Source organism: Taudactylus pleione, unplaced genomic scaffold (assembly GCF_031769625.1).
Source record: "Taudactylus pleione unplaced genomic scaffold, aTauple2 ptg000436l, whole genome shotgun sequence".
Classification (NCBI taxonomy): domain Eukaryota; kingdom Metazoa; phylum Chordata; class Amphibia; order Anura; family Myobatrachidae; genus Taudactylus; species Taudactylus pleione.
In genome coordinates, this window is record NW_028284838.1 from 10,961,050 (window position 1) to 10,980,133 (window position 19,084).

Consider the following 19,084-nt stretch of genomic DNA (forward strand, 5'->3'; position numbering starts at 1 on the left):
GCCCCCTGTGTTCCTCCCACACTCTGAAGTACAGACTGTACGCTCCACTGGGACAGGCACTGATGTAAATGATTCAATATTCTCTGTAGAACACTGTGTAATACAGTATGTAGGCACTATATAAAAAAAAAAACACCTAATAAACACAGCCATCTAAAGGACAACCTAAAGACACATACTGTCTAGATGACACAAAAGCAAATGCATTAAGCCATATTAGAACCAGCATAAAAAGGCTCAGGAATCTAAGTTATTTTTATAGTTAAATGTGTTTTATTGTAGGAATAAGCACACATTCTTCAATTTGGTTGGATCTTTTGTATTATAATACAAGCATAAAATTGTAAACAATGTCCATTATCTTTTGTGTCCATGTACAAAACATTGTCTTCCATTAAGAAATATCTCAACTTAAATTCACTCCTGTGCCAATTGAAAGAGGCTAAACATGATTATTCATCTGCTTAATGACTCCTAGGTAGGTTCACACTCCAATTTCTAAATCTTCTAATTCCTTTAGAAGAGAGTCCTCCTTCTGCATTTTCTCAATCTGTGGAAAGACCATATCAAAAAAGTTAGGGAAGAATCTGGTTTACTCTAAAAACAAACAAAAAAAAAAAAAAAACAGGTGCAATAGCAGAATATACAAAAATATATACCACAAATAAGACATGTATTCACAAATGAGATATTGAGATAACCAGTCAGGGCTGGATTTCCCATCAGACAGTACAGGCGACAGCCTAGGGCCCGCCCACTGCCTCCTTCCTGCTGCAATGCACTATGGTTGTTGAGAGACACCTGGGGTCAGAGGAGCCCAGCACATGCTCCTCTTACCAAAGAAGGGGGCGGAGCTACACCAGCTTGTGGCTGCACTGCTGCAGCAGTAGGGATGGACATCGGTATCCCGGCATCGAATGGTTACCAGGCTTCAAACATCAAATCCAACAATGCAATAGCAACTAGCGATCGTATTGAAACCATTAAATAGTATAACCACCGTGATGGTGAAAGGGGGTGGAGTCTCTCTGCACCCCCATCCACGTCACTGTGGGAACATGCCCTCAGGCTCCCGCTCGGCATCTATTCTTCTGCTGCTCACCCAGTGCTCGATTATGCAACGAGCAGTGGTGTGTGCCCCCCAACAGCCAGCCTTTGGATGGGCATTGGAAAGCTGCATCCGATGGCTGTCAACCATCGAATTCCCAGTTTTCGATGGAAAAAATACTTCCATCGAATCGGAAACATCGATGGTTGCTAACCATGTCCATCTCTATGCAGCAGTCAGTCATCATGGAGGAGGAGGGAGCTGCTGCCATACCCAGAGCAAGGTAAGAGGGAAACACATTATTGTGTGACCCTTCTTTCCCTATGTGCTGTATATATGACTCTCCCTGTATGTGTGTCTGTATATGCAACCTCTCCTGTGTATGTCTCTCTATGTGACACCTCCATGTATACAGTATGTATGCGTCTCTCTATGTGACCCTCCATGTATACCTGTGTGTTTCTATATGTGACCCTACATGTATGTCTCTATATGTGACTGTGGCATAATGTGGGGGCACTAGAAATGTGTGTATAAGAGGTACTACTACTGTGGGCATTATGTGTATAAGGGGCACTACTACTGTGGACATTGTGTATATGGGGCATTGTGTGTAAAAGGGGCAGTAACACTGACATCTGAATTAGGTGCACTACTACTGTGGCATTATGGATATAAGGGGCACTACTGTGTGGCATAATGTGTACACTCTTGTGTAGCGTAATGTGAATCGGACACTACTATGTGGTGTAATGTGAATCAGGGGCTCTACGTGCGGTGTATTGTGAATGAGATTGTGCTGCGTAATTTGAGTTGGTGGTACTGTGTTGTCATGCTCCTTCCTTGTGAGACTGCACCACTTTTTGGCGGCTGCTGTCCCTTTATACAATATGGGAGGGCGCAAATTTATAGTTTGCAGCGGAGCCCGGAGAGGAAAAACAGCTGGACACTTCGAGAGGCGGGACCAGGTTCCTGTGTCATTAGAGTCGAGGGGTCAGTGCTCTCAGCCAATGAACGCTCTCCCTATTGTGTTCAATGGGCATTTCTCCCGGTTAGCGTTTGTTCGGGTAGTAGTGACTGTACAGGTCACTACTATGTCTGTAAGCTCCGAGATTTTCGTTTTTATTTTTTAAGACGACCCTGGATGTCTACATGGATATGACACAAGGGATAGGAGAGTATGAATTTTTTTACTATATCGATAGTGGATGCTACTGGACAAGAGGACAGAATGGCTACAGGGAGTGAAGGTAAGTATTGTTGTGAGTGTGTGTGAATGTGTAATGAAATAAAACAATGTTCGGTGTGTGTGTGTCCTGTCTTTCTTTGACTGTTTCTTTTACAAGGGGATTACAGGCACCAGTGGGCCATTAATGCCTCGCATGCTGGTACTTGTTGTTCTCCAAGTACCGGCAAGTGGGGCAGGTTTGCTGGGATCTGTAGTTTTCCTGTAAGAGACAAGTTTTTTTTTTTCCCTTTTACACCATGAATTCGGCACCCACCGCCACTAGGGATGCCAAGCATAGCCCCAGGCTATTAGCCTGGGCCTGGAGTGTACACTGCAGGGGGACCCCTTGATTGGGGGGTCCCCACTTCTAGAGAAATCCCCAGCCTCGGCTGACTAGCGAGGGATGCTGAATGCTTTGGCTGGGGGTACCAATATAGCGTGTCGCCTGGTTGTGGCATTATATTTCTGCTAGAAAGAGCCCAGTACTGGTCGTGCAAAATACGGAGGACCCCTACGTAATTTATCCCCTGTATTTTCAAAACCAGGGCCAGCTCAGGAGCCCGGTGCGGGTTGTGCAAATTCTGGGGGACCCCTACGTTTTTGCCCCCCAGTGTTTTCACAACTGGGACTGGCTCAAAAAAGCCAGGTGCTAGTTGAGCTATGGGAGGGGGGGGGGGGGGGGGGGAGAGAGGATCCCCACATTTTTTTTTTTATTTCCACGTGTGTCTGATCCAACCAGCAGCCGCTACCATGGTAACAGGCCGCTGGCTGGCTGAGAATGGCTGTCACTCAGCCAGCACTTCCCCATAGACTTCAATGGGCCCATTGAAGTCTATGGGGATGCATTGAGTGGCTGAGAGACAGCCAGCTGTTTACCATGGTAGTGGGCGCTGGTTGGATCAGACAGCCAGCACTCCGGAGCCAAAAACAGGAGATATGGTAAGAACTTACTTTTGTTATCTCTGTTTCTACGAAGTCCATAGCGTCCACAGGGTTGACCTTGGGGTATAGCTGGATCTGGATCCACGGGCACCACGCAGTTAAAGCTTTAGCTGCTCCCAGGATGCACTTGGGTCCATCCTCTATACCCCGCCCCCGAGCTACAGGCACCCCAGTTGGTAAGTAGCCAAGGCCGGAGAAGGAGACTAAACAGAGAGAACGAAGACTGGAACACACAAGAAACCATACTCTCAGAAATGGGAGACAGAAAAACCGGTGACCAGCCACATTTGAAGCCAGGTGCGTCAGGACGGGCACCCTGGGGACCCTATGGACTTCGTAGAAACAGAGATAACAAAGGTAAGTTCTTACCATTTCTCCTGTTTTCTACTTCAGGGTCCATAGAGGGTCCACAGGGTTGACATTGGGGATGTCCCAAAGTAGTTTAACTAAGGGTGGGGACGGTCTTGTGCAGAAAGGAGAATCCTGCGCCCAAAGGATGCATCCTGAGAGGCGAAGGTGTCAAACGCATAAAACCTCAAAAACGTCTGAAATGAAGACCAAGTGGCTGCCTTGCAGAGCTGAACAGCGGAAACACCACGTCTAGCAGCCCAAGAAGGACCCACAGACCGAGTGGAATGAGCCTTAGCAGAGGCTGGGACAGGTAAACCTTCTTGTATATAAGCCTCACGAATAACAGAACAAAGCCAACGGGCAACAGTTTGTTTGTTGGCAGGCCAACCCCTCCTGTGAAAACCAAAGAGGACAAACAAAGATATCAGATTTTCCAACAGAAACAGTCCGGTCCACATAAATTCTGAGAGCACGGACAACGTCCAACGAAGCCTCACCAGCTGTAAGGTCAGGTGACTGAAAAGCTGGCACCACAAGTTCCTGATTGATGTGGAACTTAGAGACAACTTTAGACAAAAATTGAGGACGAGTGCGAAGCACCGCTCTGTCCTGGTGAAAAATTAAGAAGGGGGGACTACAGGAAAGCACCCCCAACTCAGATACCCTCCTGGCTGAAGCAATAGCCAGGAGAAAAACAGTCTTAAGTGTTAACCACTTGAGGTCAACTGACTCAAGAGGCTCAAACGGAGGTCCCTGCAGGACCCGAAGAACCACCGCCAAGTCCCACGGAGCCACTGGAGGCACAAAGGGAGGCTGGATTCGAAGAACACCCTGGAAAAAGGTGTGAACATCAGGCTGTGTAGCGATCCTACATTGGAACCACACAGACAGAGCTGACACATGAACCTTCAGGGAAGCCAGACATAAGCCCAGGTCAAGACCTGACTGGAGAAATGCCAAAATCCTAGAAACCCTGAACACCTGAGGATCAAAGTTTCTGGACTCATACCACTGAAAGTAAGTGTACCACACCCTGTGGTAAATCCGAGCGGAGGCAGGTTTACGTGCCCTGAGCATGGTACTGATGACAGAGCTCGAAAATCCCCGGGACCTTAAGACGGCTGTCTCAAGAGCCACGCCGTCAAAGACAGTCGACCCAGATCCGGGTAAAGGCAGGGCCCCTGAGACTGCATGTCCCGACGCTGAGGTAGAAGGTACGGCACGTCGATAGACAAGCTACTGAGATCGGAGTACCAAGGACGTCTGGGCCACGCTGGAGCCACCAGCAGAAACGTGCCTCCGTCCTGTTTGATTTTTCTTAGTACCCGAGGCAGCAGGAAGATCGGAGGAAACAGGTACGCTAAGTGAAATGTCCACTTCACCGACAGCGTGTCCACCAGACTTGTGCTTGCGTCCCTTGTCCTTGAGCCGTAAACGGGCAACTTGTAGTTGTGACGGGCGGCCATCAGGTCCAACTCCGGCAGTCCCCATTTGTCCACGCGAAGTTGAAACACTTCTGGGTGAAGCGACCATTCCCCTGGGTGCACGTCGTGACGGCTGAGGAAGTCCGCCTCCCAGTTGAGGACTCCGGGGATGAAGACTGCCGAGATCGCAGGAAGGTGGCACTCCGCCCAAGCCAGGATGCGAGACACTTCTAACATCGCCGCCCGACTGCGAGTTCCTCCCTGGTGATTGATGTACGCCACCATGGTGGCGTTGACGGATTGCACCAGTACCGCCCTTCCGTGAAGAGCGATGCCGGACGACAGCAGAGCCCTGTAAACAGACCGCAGCTCCAGAACGTTTATGGGAAGAACCGCTTCCTCCGCAGACCAACGACCCTGAAGAGACAACGAGCCGGTCACTGCCCCCCAACCCCGGAGACTGGCATCTGCTGTTAGCAGCACCAAGTCCGGGATCCAAAAGGGGCGACCCTCGATGAGATGAGCTGTCTGAAGCCACCAAGCTAGAAACCGGCGCCCTTCCGGGGACAAGACCAGCATCTGGGATTGGATCCGGTGAGGTAACCCGTTCCATTCGGACAGAATCTGCCCCTGCAGGGGCCTGGAATGGTACTGGGCAAACTCCACCATGTCGAATGCCGACACCATGGACCCTAAGACTCTAATTGCAGAGTGGAATGACACCCTGCAACTGCTCAGGCAACTGTGTGTCCTCAGTTGTAGGGAGGACACCTTTTCTGGAGTCAGGAAAATCCTCTGCTGACGAAAATCCAGAAGGGCTCCCAAATGAACCATCCTTTGCGATGGGATCAGAGATGACCAATTTATCAACCACCCGTGTGCCTGAAGACAAGCAATGGTCAGGTGGAGACGTCGAAGAAATACCTCCGGGGAGCTCGCCAACAGAAGATCGTCCAGAGACGGCAGCAGCCGTATACCCTGGCCCCGCAGGTGGGCGGCCAGAATTGCCATCACCTTGGTAAACACCCTCGGAGCCGTGGAAAGGCCAAAAGGCAATGCCCGAAACTGGTAGTGATGTTGCAGGATAGCAAACTCAGATAACGCTGGTGTGCAGGTGCTATGGGCACGTGGAGATAGGCGTCCTGGATATCCAGGGAGACCATGTAATCCCCGGGTTTCATCGCCAGAATGATGGAACTAAAAGTTTCCATCCTGAACTTGGGAACTCTGAGGTATTTGTTCAGAGACTTCAAATTCAGGATAGGGCGATGAGAACCATTGGGCTTCTGTACCAGAAACAGAGTAGAATAGTACCCCGTCCCGCGTTGAGACTGCGGAACGCAAGGATTGTATAGCCACCTGAATCTGGGAATCTTTGGTCTTGTCCAGAGAAGGACTCATGCAAAAAAACTGGTGGGGCGGCCTGAACCGAAAAGACAGGGCGTACCCCTGAGAGACTACTTCTCGAACCCAGGCATCCGTGGTGGTATTGTGCCAACACTGGGAGAATTGGGGAAGTCGGCCTCCCACTCTGAGGTCCCCCAGAGGGAGGCCCATCCCATCAGGCAGCAGGTTTATCCTCCTGCTTGGAAGAAGGGCGCCGAGCACTCCAGGCTTGCTTTTTGGGTTTAGAGGCGGTCTTAGCCGCTGACTGCATCGGGAAGGACTGACCTTTTGTCTTACCCTGAACCCGAAAGGAACGAAAGGCCGAGCTCCGGACCTTGGCAGGCGTTGCTGCTGAAGGGAGGAAAGCGGACTTGGACAAAATAGTGAATACCCTGGCTAAATCCAAGTCCGGACCAAATAGCAATTCTCCATTGCAAGGTAAGGCCTACAGACCTTTCTTTGAATCAGTGTCCGCTCTCCAGGACCTCAGCCATAAGGATCGGCGGGCAGACACTGCTGCAGCCGATACTCGAGAGGTCAGCAGACTAGCATCCAAAGAGGCTTCTCCAATGTAGGAAGCAGCGTCTCTCATCTGTCCTAACAACGCCCTCTGGACACCCGGAGCATCGTCCGGAAAGGTATCCTCTAATGTGTTGGCCCAACCCTCAATGGTCTTGGCCACCCAGGAGATGGCGATGGACGGTCAGGCCACTGCCCCTGAGAGGGAGTAAATGGACTTTAAGCAAGTCTCAACTTTTCTGTCCGTGGGATCCTTCACCGAGGATATAGACGGTAATGGCAGAGTAGCGCTCCTTATTAAACGGGTGACATGGGAATCCACCACCGGTGGAGTTTCCCATTTTTTACAATGTGCCTCAGGAAAAGGATAATTAGAAGCCAACCGCTTCTGTGGCAGGAATCTCTTACTGGGCGCCTGCCAAGCCACCGCCATATGATCCGTCAACTGATCAGACAGGGAAAACACTGCAGAAGCCACCTTAGTTTTTTTTTAAACTAGGATACTTCGACTTAGGAGCTGGTGCCTCATCCTCTATTAGGAGAAAGGCTCGCACCACCCTAACCAGTGCTCGCAGATTAATGGACGACTTGGTATTTACCTCCTGGATCGATGTGTCCGAGTCAGTGTCTTCATGAACCTCCCCATCATCTGAGGACCCCTCGGAGTCCGATAAATGCGCCGCCTGTGCCATTAGTGTGCGTTTTGATGCCCTTGAAGGCATGTCACTCTGCAACACTGACTGAAAAGCCGAAGACCCGGCCGCCAAATTTTGTACTGAGTTGGAGAGCACATCCACCCAGGGTGGAGGAGCCGCCACAGGGGTCTGGAAGGGCACCACAGACAGCAGCGTCACAGGGGAAGCCTGTATATACATAGGTAACCCCGCATAAGGACCAACAGACTGAGGACAAGGGGGGGCTCCGCAATAACTGCAAGACACCCGGGGAATGGGGGATGGCCGGCTGGGTCAACGCCCTAGTAGGGACAGCAGTCGGGACCAACAGATGGTCCGCAATAGACACCAGCACCTGAGAAAACATCATCCATGGTGGTTCCTGCGTCATAGGAGGTTTTGATGGGCCCAGAACCACCTTTCACAGTCTACACAGGCCATCCTGTGATAAATCCTCCCCATCCACCAAACAGCGTCTGCAGGAGACCAACACCGGAGCCACGGAGTGCTCAATCTCCTCTTCCGACATGACAAAATATATTATATAAATAAATATATCTGGCAACAGAGCAGAATCAAGCGCACTCACCAGTGTGCTGAACAACAGCCCACAATATGGCACTGTGTAGCACACAACTGTATGTGACGGACCTCACAAATACGTGATTTATATAGGTGAGGTCTGTAGAAACAGCCCTCCCACACACACCTGTAGGGCTTGTAGGAGAAATAAAGGGATAGATATAGGCTGACAGCAAGTAGAAATAAGCACAGACAGGCAGCACTAGCAAGTGTCACATACCATACAGGAAGATATACTCACTGCACCTTTCCACTACAATCAATCTGCCCAGATTCAGTGTCTGGGAGGGCTATAGTGCTGTGTACGCTGTCCTAAAACAGGGGAGAGGTACACAGGGGGACCGGTCCGCGTGCTCCCTGAGAGATTTGCGCTGTGTTGAAGCTGGATTATTGGCTGAGACAAGATCAGTTTAAAATTGAATCGCAGCGACACCGTCTTGCGACTGGCCGCAAGACGCCATCTTGGAAATGAGATCGCAAGGCGCCATTTTGCGAATGGCCGCCTAAGTGCCATTTTAGATAAACTCACACTTTAGTACATGTGGCGATATTACTATTAGCATCATGCGATTGCATCTGTGACCATCGCCATAAGTTACAGCGATTCACCAAAAGCCCATTTCATGACTTTACGTAGTTTGGGTGCTCTGGTTAAAGTGTATATTATTATAATTCCCCTAAAGGATATATTTCAGAAATGGCTTTACAGTATGTCAAAATTGGATTGCATTAGCTAAACAGAGCAAATGGCCACGTGACAACTAGTTTGTGTAGACAAGCTTCCTGGACATGTCTGCTCTCACTCCAGGTGGCCCTGCTCGAATACAGCAAGAGGGTCGTTTGTAGCACCTTACATTAGCAGGCTTCCTGCAATAAAATACCTTCAAAGCCAAGAGTGTTATCTGAGATTTGGGTCTTGTAGCTGTGCTAATTTGCATTTACACAAGAACCTGGGAGAACAAAGGACTGTACTTTTGAGCCTGGGAAGGGTGTGGGCTGCTGAGAGAGGGGGCGTGTGGAACTAGAAGGCTCAGCATTCCACACTGCTAGGTGTTCACTTAGTTTAAGTGAGATTTAAGTGCACCATTTCTCATACACACATTAATACGCACAATTGCGCTGGTAACTAATCGCATATTAGCGAATGCATAAGATCCTGTATGAAAACGCTGTTTATTAGCTTCATGCGCATGCATCTGCCCCAAGTTAACTAGCGTCTTTACATCACACCCCGCATACTTACACATTACATATTCACATAAAAGGTTTAATAAGCTTTAAAGTATACGATTTAAGTTTGTTCATTTAGCATAAATGCTGTGAAATAAAGATTATTTGGTAACTAAGGTTTTATACATGATAAGTAAGCCATGATTGGCATTGTACTGATGCGTACTCTTTCAACAGTATTCCGGTACCATCGGTGTGGAGATCGCATCATGCATTCTCAACTTATGGACCGCAGAGACTTCAAGCAACAAAATGCACATTATATGAACAACTGTCAGGATGTTGCATGAGGCAGGAAACCAGAGACCCCCAGTTGTTAGAGGCTGGGTTGTGTCTATTTGAATCAACCTGTTAAATGCCTTGTAACATATGCCCTCTCCGTTATGACCAATGGTATTAGCAACAATGGCCCTCATTCAGAGCCGTTCGCTATTTGCGGTCGTTCGTTTAAAAACAAGGGGTGGCTATTCAAATGATCCGTACGCACATTGCAGTCTGTTCACACCTCTAAGTCTGAACGAACGAGCAAAACATACGCTCGTTTATTTGTTAAAAACGCCCCCTGGCCGCTCGCACCATACGTCATGTCCGCTATTTATTAGATTAATCGAGTACATCGACCAGCGTATGAACTGCTCGCTATTCTTGTGGTTGGTGTTTGCTACCACAAATTTGCGAGCAGTTCTGGCTATAAAATAACCCAGTGACGTGGTCATTGACGCTGCTGTTTTAAATATACACACCCATAAAACGCCCGTTTTGACCTTTAAGCACGCCTGCGTTCGGATCTCCACTCCCCATTTTCAAGCACCTTCCCCTGTTACCACCCACATACGCCTCATTCTGTCACTCAAAATAGCAGGCACTCGCTATATAGCGTACAAACGATTTTCGGCCGCACTGACTGGTTCGCGCATGCGTACTAAAAAGCGTACGCATGCGCAGATGTGCAAACATCGCTCGGAACGAGCGTACTGCCGCTAACGAGCGGCTCTGAATGAGGGCCAAACTTCTCTATTGTGTTGTTTATTTCTGGGGGGTATAAATATGCTCTGACCCTGGGTTCCTAGTCTTTGTGCTGAATGCTGATTGACGAGGGGTTTCTTGCTGATGCCTAACATCTGGACCAGAGAGCGCTGCGTATGTATAATTGTACTTGGGTCTGTATAATCTCTTTGCGCTAAGATTATATGAGGATCATAGCGTGTAACTGCTGTACTTTTACTTGAATAATACTTTGGGCTTTGGAACCACATGTTCTAAGTCTGGAGTCTTTATTTACCGCCACCGCTAGCTCCCCCAGTCTGTCCCCAAGACTGGGGGCATAGGACTGCATTTTACAGGCACCCGCGAGCCGCCGCTAATCAGCGACTAGCAGCTTACCTGTCACTCCCCGGCGTCTCTGGCAGCAGTCCAGGGAGGTCCCCAGAGTCTGGCTAGTACGGACTCTGGCCTCCCGCCGTGATCCCCAGTGCAATACTGGCATTGCGGCGCCAGCGGGGAGTAAGAACGGCAGCGTGGGCGTCTGCACAAACAGCCCTTCGCTGCCACTCTGAAGAGCCGGGTAAAAATAAATTAAAAAGGCTCTATAAAAAATTAAAAAGCTTTGGGGGGCTGCTCCTGCCCGGACTCCGGCCGGGCACCAACTTAAACTGGGGTGCCTGTGGCTCAGGGGCGGGGTATAGAGGACGGACCCAAGTGCATCCTGGGAGCAGCTAAAGCTTTAACTGCGTGGTGCCCGTGGATCCAGATCCAGCTATACTCCAAGGTCAACCCTGTGGACCCCCTATGGACCCTGAAGTAGAAATACGGGAGATCTGACAAGGATGGTGTTTTGCCCCATTTTTGGATCCAGAGCTGGCAAAAAGATCCAAGCCGGGACCCAGATCTACTCGCAAAAGGCAAGTTCGGGTGGGTTTGGTTTCCAGGAAACCGACTCACTCATTTCTATTTATAAGATATACAGAATCTCTTGTATCTTGTATGTATCTAATTTGGTGGTGTATTTTGTGTTTAATGTATAGCACTTTACTAATATACGTAGGATTAGTAAATAGTTGGGTATGAATGAATCAGAGGAGGGGCCCCAAACCGGTAATTTTCTTAGCCCCCCATGGGATCTTAATCCGGCTCTGTAACCAGTCATGACATTTACCCACAAACCAATGTATTTTGAGGTAAAAAAGATCACAGATCAACACTTCTTATGAGACTAAGAGATAACCTCTAGACAACCAAGAGGACACTCATGTGAACGTGAGTAACTTAAAAATTCTAATAAACCATGCAAAATGTATTTTCCAAAATTCAGCATTATAACTGCTTATTCCCAAATTATTTACAGTTCTATCCATCAAATTACTATCTATATGTAGTGAATGGAACATGCAGCATTACTACCTATAGATTGTAAGCTTACAAGCAGGGCCTGCGCTATATAAGAAACTGTTAATAAATAAAATAGTACATAGGAGGCATAATACATTATAAAGGACTGAAAATATGTTGTAGTCTAGCACAGGTGACCTGCTCACTTAAAAGTACCTGGTTCTTTTCCAACAGTTTGCCAGATGCCTGCAGTTCCTTCAGTTGTTCAATTGCCTTCAGTTTCTATTAAACAAGAAAATATGTTGACAGTCGATGTTCAATGACTGCATTTAATAACTGTACTCATAAATAATGAAGATAGAGCTGAGGCCCAAACACTATTGTATGAACAACCCTGGGTAATGCATAAAAGCATTTGGAGGACCTAAGAGTCAAGGCATATAACTTGTTATTCAAAACATAATACTCACATAGATGGCATCATTAGTACATTGCAGGTTAAAGAACCCATAAAAATATTTAACACTGAAAATTCAGACTTCCTAATGCGTTGTGATTTAAGATTGCGAATTTAACACATACTTTGGAACTACTGACAGATTTAAGAAGTCAAGCAGTTTATGGCTTCTTGCTTTTTCTAAGCAAATAATTAAGAATGGTTAAACTTTTTGAAAAAGGTGCCAATTACCATGATACAGTGAAAACAAATCCTATTTATGTAAGAGAAATTACTTATTAGTGTATACCAACTGGTGTTGTTACACCTAGAATTTTGGATAATCAAAATTGCTCATTATCTTTTTTCCAAATGTAGATTATATTGTATATACTGTATCACCACAAACCTGAAAATCATTTCTCTTTCCCTAATTCTTTATAATGTCTCCAAAAGGTGTCCGAACATGGGCAGATTTTCTTACTCAGCCATATGGGGCAGAATGAACGTTCCATTTACACGGTGAGGAGAATAGGCCCAAGTTGTTATAGACATGTCACTAAGTTTGCCATTTTTTTTTTCTTTTTTTTTTTGTATTCAAGATCCAACTTTTTCTTCATCATTACTTTCTCTTGCAATAAAATCCTTTATTTATTACAACATTTTAAAGCAGAATTTTTCGGACAATATTTAATCATTCACATCGGCCCCTGCCTTATTGTAACTTTCAGTGTAAATTAGCTACCACAAATACAGTATCCTAAGCCTTAACCTACCAGTATATTTTGGATTTTGGGAGAAAATCAGAGCACTCCCGGAAACCCATGCAAATATACATACTCCTGATCGGAATTGAACCCATAGCCCTGGTACAGTGTAGTAAAATATTATAATCACTGGTCACCCATATTCTGAACATGCCATACAAAGATGAAACCTTTGATAAACCTTGATAAAGACACCTGAAGTCGAAACGCGTCAGTGTAGGGCTCAGGTCCAGGTGCATCACAGGGTATTCGTCATTTGCGGTAGAAGGGAATCCGGACCCCTTTTAACACTTTCAAGTGACTTATATAGCCATTTTCATATCAGCTATGTCAGCTGCATTCTGGACCAATTTGTTTTTGTTTTAGACTTGGACAATAAAGTGTATAGCGTTTGTTTACTCCTTATACTATCCCTTGTTTATTTACATGGTATATTGCCACTCCATGATTTGATGGAACAAGGATTCTTGACTAAAGAATTGATTATGAGGATCCCTAAAGAAACCTTTATGAGCATGTATTTACAGGTTACACTGTGAGTAGGGTACGCCTATCTATATTTCGGATGGAAGTGTGATGATATCTGTCTACACGGTGGTGAGAAAAAAGTTACGTTTAAAAATACCTTTATACGTGGAAAACTCTACATTACAGAGTGAGTACGGTACCAGCACCCACTTCTTAAGAGTATGGTGGAGGGGATCATCGATTATTTGTTTGAGATATTACCTATTCAAAGGCATGGAACTATTGGGTTCTCCCTTTGTGTTTTTTTCTCATCTTTTCTCTGAGGAAGGACACTTGGATGTCACTTGGGAGGACACTTGGATTCGTGAAGAGAATATGACCCAAGGAAAACCTTATAATTGAATTAAGGATTTATTTATTATGTATTTCAGTTCTGGTTGTGCGCTACCAGGGACTTTCTTCTTGTTGACTATTTGTAAAGATGAAACCTGGTACAGCAGATGCTCACAAGACATACTATCAGAAAAACCTGCATTCAGGGACCCTTCCCATTAAAGCCTCACCTTTTTCAGGTTCTTAATCTTTTTGTCAGTTTCAGGGTCACCAGTTGTTGCAGTGGTTGAGGCAATATCCTGATTATTCTGTAACACTGGCTCAGCAGGTTCATCTACTTTGGCCTCCTAGGAAAATAATTGCAATTATATACAATAATCTTTAATAGAACAACAAGGACCAGACATGGACGTCTTCAGAGATTTTAGACAAGCACTTTGGGAATATTCTCGTATAGAACAAGGCCGGAGAATAGTACATTGCAAGGCAGGGTGGCAGCAGCATGCGGCACGGCAATATAAGAACACAATTCACAAGTTGTGTATTTTTAGGATTATAAAATAATTGAACAGCAACCAGGACAAGCCTAGAAAAAAATGTTTCAAGTTTCTCCAAATACTGCTTTGCCTTGGGCACTGAAACTATAAGAAAATATACACCAAAATCCTTTATAAGACTTGTCTAGCTAGTATTGGCTACACAGAGCTTGCCTTCCCCAATATAAACACAAACCCTGTAATACCTGCTTGGACGCTTTCTTTGCCTCTCTCTTCTTTTGGTTCTTCAGAGCGGCTTTGGACATGGGTTTCTCAGTGGATTGAGGCTTTGTGCTTTGGGGAGGCTCATCTTCATGCTGTATATACAAAGTAGTACAAGCTATCAGACTTTTGGCACAGTTGGACTTTTTTTTCATAGTTTAATGCAAACTCTTAAATTAACAGTTAGATAGTGGTTATAACAGCGCTCCAAAGAGAATATATATATATGTGTGTGGGAGCCGTTTGACATGCGAGTAGTCCTATCTCGCAGAAATATGGTCATAAATACAAAGTTATGCCAAGCGCTACACCTCAATGAATCAACGTGTCAGATATGATGGTATCAATAATGATGTATACCGATGTAGTGAAAGAAAAGAGGGAAATATACTCTATCACCTAATACTCATTGTAATGTATTACTGATATTGTCTCAAGATTTTCTCCACCAAATCTGACTGCATAACGGAACCCCATAGCCTCAAGGCCCATAAAACTGAAGCCACAGCAACACCAGATTTTAAAGACACAGCCAAAGAAATATGCAACTTTTAAAAAGAACCTTCTATTTCCTTATCCATAGCAGCACCATCTTCTAAAGGGATAGTTGTTCTTGATGTTATTTCTGCTACTGCAGCATCTATTCTAGGCACATTACACCATCTGAGAAACTGCTCATCAATCAGATACATAAGACCAATTTTTTTCAAATTACCCTGTCGCTTGTCCAAGTTCTGCCATTCCTTACACATTATTTCCCTCATCACCTTATGTACTGGAAAAACTACCCTTTTGGACCTGTCTTCAAAAAATCAAATCTTGATCACAAGACTGTTGCAGAGTTTCGTTATAATTCATAGATTTATAGATATATTGCAACATGCTTTCCACAATCTGCAAATTAAACATTCTAGCAACCTCTTGGATCTCTCTTGACCCTGAACTAGAAACATTTTCCAAATCATCTTCAGATACAATCTCTGATGACATAGCCCCATAATCATAATCCAGGCTAGTCTGTGACCTAGTTCTCTTAGCTCTTTGTAACTCCACAAATTCCTCCTTAGACACAAAGGACTTCTTCATCCACTCCATTAATTCCTGCATCAGATTAGGCTGACTAGCAACGGGTGAGGTATCCGTAACACAATCCTTGCATAATGCAACATCCTTCACTCCTGAGAAAGGTTTATCACAAGCCATGCAAATATTAGAACAATGCTTTTTCTGCATGATTTCTTCCTAGCTCCCAAAGCTGAAGTCACACTGTAGAATTGACAATACACCATTACTAAATATCCTAACTGACACTAGTAGAAAACGTGCCCTATTACCTCTCCTGGGCACTTGTTGGCTTTTGGGAAAAGGCTCCTTATCCATGCTGAATCCAGCTGTAAAATACAGCAGAAGGACACCACTCCTTGTGCTGAACGGAGGGCAAAAGCACCCTTATGTCCTAGTGTCCCGGTGCGCAGCGCCACCTTTATGCGGCCCTAAACCCTTTGACCAGGGTGTCCCACACTGCTAGCTGGGGTGGCCGCGTCATCAATACTTACGTGGGGTTCCAACTTCCAGCCGCACTCAGACCGTCTCCAGAGATGTGATGACCGGGATTCAGGTGTTGAGCTCTAAGGCAACTGACCGCCAGCTCAACCACCTGTTGAGCTCCGGCAATACAGCGCCACACACCTGCCTCCTCTCGGGGTGCCAACCCATCTACAGACCATGGCTACACAGAGGTGCATACGCTGGGACTTTAGAATGAGGTAAGCCTTTTAGAACAGAAAAAATAAACTTCCCTGACTAGGAGACAGGTGGGTGGTCCTTGGCAAAAAACGTCCCGTCTATACTGGGGGAATGATATATAATCCCAGAGTAATGGCTGCCATAAAGCTGCGAAGAAGAAATTCAATAACAAATATACATAGTATTAGTGGTCTTAAAACATTTCCGTGTGCCCCTTTCTGCTTCCCACTGGTTTTATTTTAGGACATAAACAGAAAAATAAATCTACTTACTATGCCATCAAAATATGGCAGCACTGGTTAAAGTCATAAATTCGCAACGTGGAGAATATGGATTTAAATTACTACTACTAAAATTTAAAGAGGTTTTGCTTTTTTAAGAAAGACATGCTGTGGGAATGCAGACTGCTACTGTATGCAATTTTATATTAGAAGGGTATTTTTCACTTTATTGTTAAGTTGCAGTCAACTTCCTTAAAACTTTAAAGACATTTCCCTTCTTCTTTACAACAGAGCTCATTAGGGAAGTTATAATGTGCAAATAAAACTAAATGTAAAAACTGAATGAATAAAGCTGCATACACACACACACAACGATTTTGTTACCAACGATTTTCTCAACGATTATCTGTCAGATTTTTTTAAAGTGTAATGAACGATTTTTATGAACTACAAACGATTTTTGCATATTGCCTTAATGAAAATCGTTGAGTTGACAAGTCTGACTGAACTACAAACGTGAACGCGCATGAACGATTATCGTTCATCGTTTGACTCAGAAAGTGAATGATTTTTTCAATTGATTATCGTTAAACGATATCGTTTAACGATAATCATTTTAAATAATCGTTCAAAAAATCGTTGTGTGTATGCAGCTCAAGTAATACTAGTTTTTTGCCACACGGCTGCGCCGTTGAACGGTGTTAACTTTGTTCAGGAATATGTGTGTTTTACCCCAGGCCACTCAGGAAATACCTGCTATTTTGTCCAATAAAGTCTGTGCCTCTCTTGCACACAGATGCATTTATAGAGACTGTAAAACCTAGAGAAGCAGCAGTTACAAACCATCTAGTCTGCAATATATTCAGTTAAAGGACTTGGATTACATGCTGTCTAATTACAGCAGTCCTACTAACATTTCCTTTTTTTTTAACCACTAAACTATAAAATATAATAAGCAATTACCGAAGACCATGATGTAAATTATTGCATATTCATAATAGTACTGAAATTATAAATATAACATAAATGTAGTAATCCTGCTATATAAAATACAGCAGGAGAAAGGTCATCAAAAGCCATTAATAGGAGTTTAATGAAGATCAATTAGTCCAGGGGTTATAAACCTTAATCTTAAATCACCAAACCACGGTTCCTATAAAATTATTATAATTTAGTATATTTTAAACATTATTATTTTGCAGGCAATGGTACATAAGACAACATTAGTTAACAAGTCCCGTACTTCTCTTGCTTTGTATTGCAATAAGAACATATTACTTAGTAAAGCAAGTTAAACACTGACATTATATTTAAGTGCTGTGCATTGTACTTCTGCCGTGTAATTAAGATAGGTTTCTTTGTTTACCCCTTGGATTACACTGTGAACACAGGGCCCGATTCATCACGGATCGTAACTGCGTACGCAGATCAGCCTATGGTGTGTACTGCACATGCGTATACATCGCAGTGCGCGTGCGTGAGTTAGCATTACGATCGCGCTGCGATCACGCACGCAGAAAGGAAGTGATTGCAGATGGAGACACGGGATGTCAGCGTTTGGGGGTGGTGCCAGGGAAGTGGACGGAGAAACGCAGGCGTGCCTGTCCGATTGAACGCCATTACATGGGCCTTCATAAATTAGCCACTGCGACGACATATGCAGTAGGTTTTTGGCAGACTGCCAATTTCCACCTGAGCCAGCCCTAGAATCTAGGTAACTAAAGAGTGTCCCCATTGTTAGGGATTGTGTGAGAGTGTGTGGCCCTGACTAAGGGCCTGATCGCAACTGCAACAGCGTACGCAGATTGGCCGATCGTGCGTGAGTATGCATCGCTGTGCGCATGAGTTAGCATTGCGATCGCACTGCAATCGCACACGTAGAAAGTAAGCCATCGCAGAGTGAGTGACAGGAGGTCAGCGTTCTGGGGTGGTGACGTAGGAGTGGTTGGAGAAACACAGGCTTGCCAGTCTGTTTCAACGCCGTTGTATAAGCGTGCATAAATTAGCCACTGCGATGGCATACGCAGCTTGAGTACTTACTGCGTACAGCGAGGTCAGCAATTTCTGAGTAAGGTCAGGGCTACTGTAATTCTGTGTGAGAGGCAGAGATTTCTTGAGGCATACGCAGCACTGCAAGGTATTACAGATTTGAGATAGCGATAGTGGGCATCTCTATGCTGGCTTTACGATTGCATTCAATAGAATATATTCGCAGACCTGCGTGTGTAATCACAGCTGCAATCGCAATAGCGATCCGTAGTGAATCAGGGCCACAGTGTGGTGCTTTATAAATAAAAGATTATGAGAATAATAAATGTTGTAATCATAGGATTAAGCGTGAATAAATATAAAAGTAATTCAGGGCGCTGTCAGAAAATAAATGTAATCATAAAATAATAAATACAACAACAAGCAAATACAATACTATATAGTACATATAATACACTAAACCATATCCCCAATAAAAAATCTCTGGATCCAGATTCAAAACATGTTTGTCACAGTCAGTGAAAAAAAAACTCTGTACTTCAACTGTGGAATTGATAGCTAAAATAATGGTGAAGTCATTATTTTGTATCCGTAGAATAAACGGAGGAGTCCGCACTAGTGGTAAGAGAAATAGTAGTGAATAATGCCTAATAC

The 19,084-nt window shown here is 45.0% G+C and overlaps 1 protein-coding gene across 1 annotated transcript in view; it reads right to left on the minus strand.

The window, feature by feature from the left end:
* Window positions 1-250: 250 nt before the first annotated feature.
* The window catches only part of EIF2A (eukaryotic translation initiation factor 2A), a 76,634-nt gene continuing 57,800 nt past the window's right edge, over window positions 251-19,084 (minus strand). Inside the window, exons 11-14 of the mRNA XM_088447710.1 lie at window positions 14,459-14,569; window positions 13,947-14,063; window positions 11,929-11,994; window positions 251-550 (exon numbers count right to left, since the gene is read on the minus strand). Of these exons, the coding sequence (XP_088303836.1) occupies window positions 485-550; window positions 11,929-11,994; window positions 13,947-14,063; window positions 14,459-14,569 (360 nt within the window). The 3' untranslated portion in view covers window positions 251-484. The remainder of the gene's footprint in view (window positions 551-11,928; window positions 11,995-13,946; window positions 14,064-14,458; window positions 14,570-19,084) is intronic.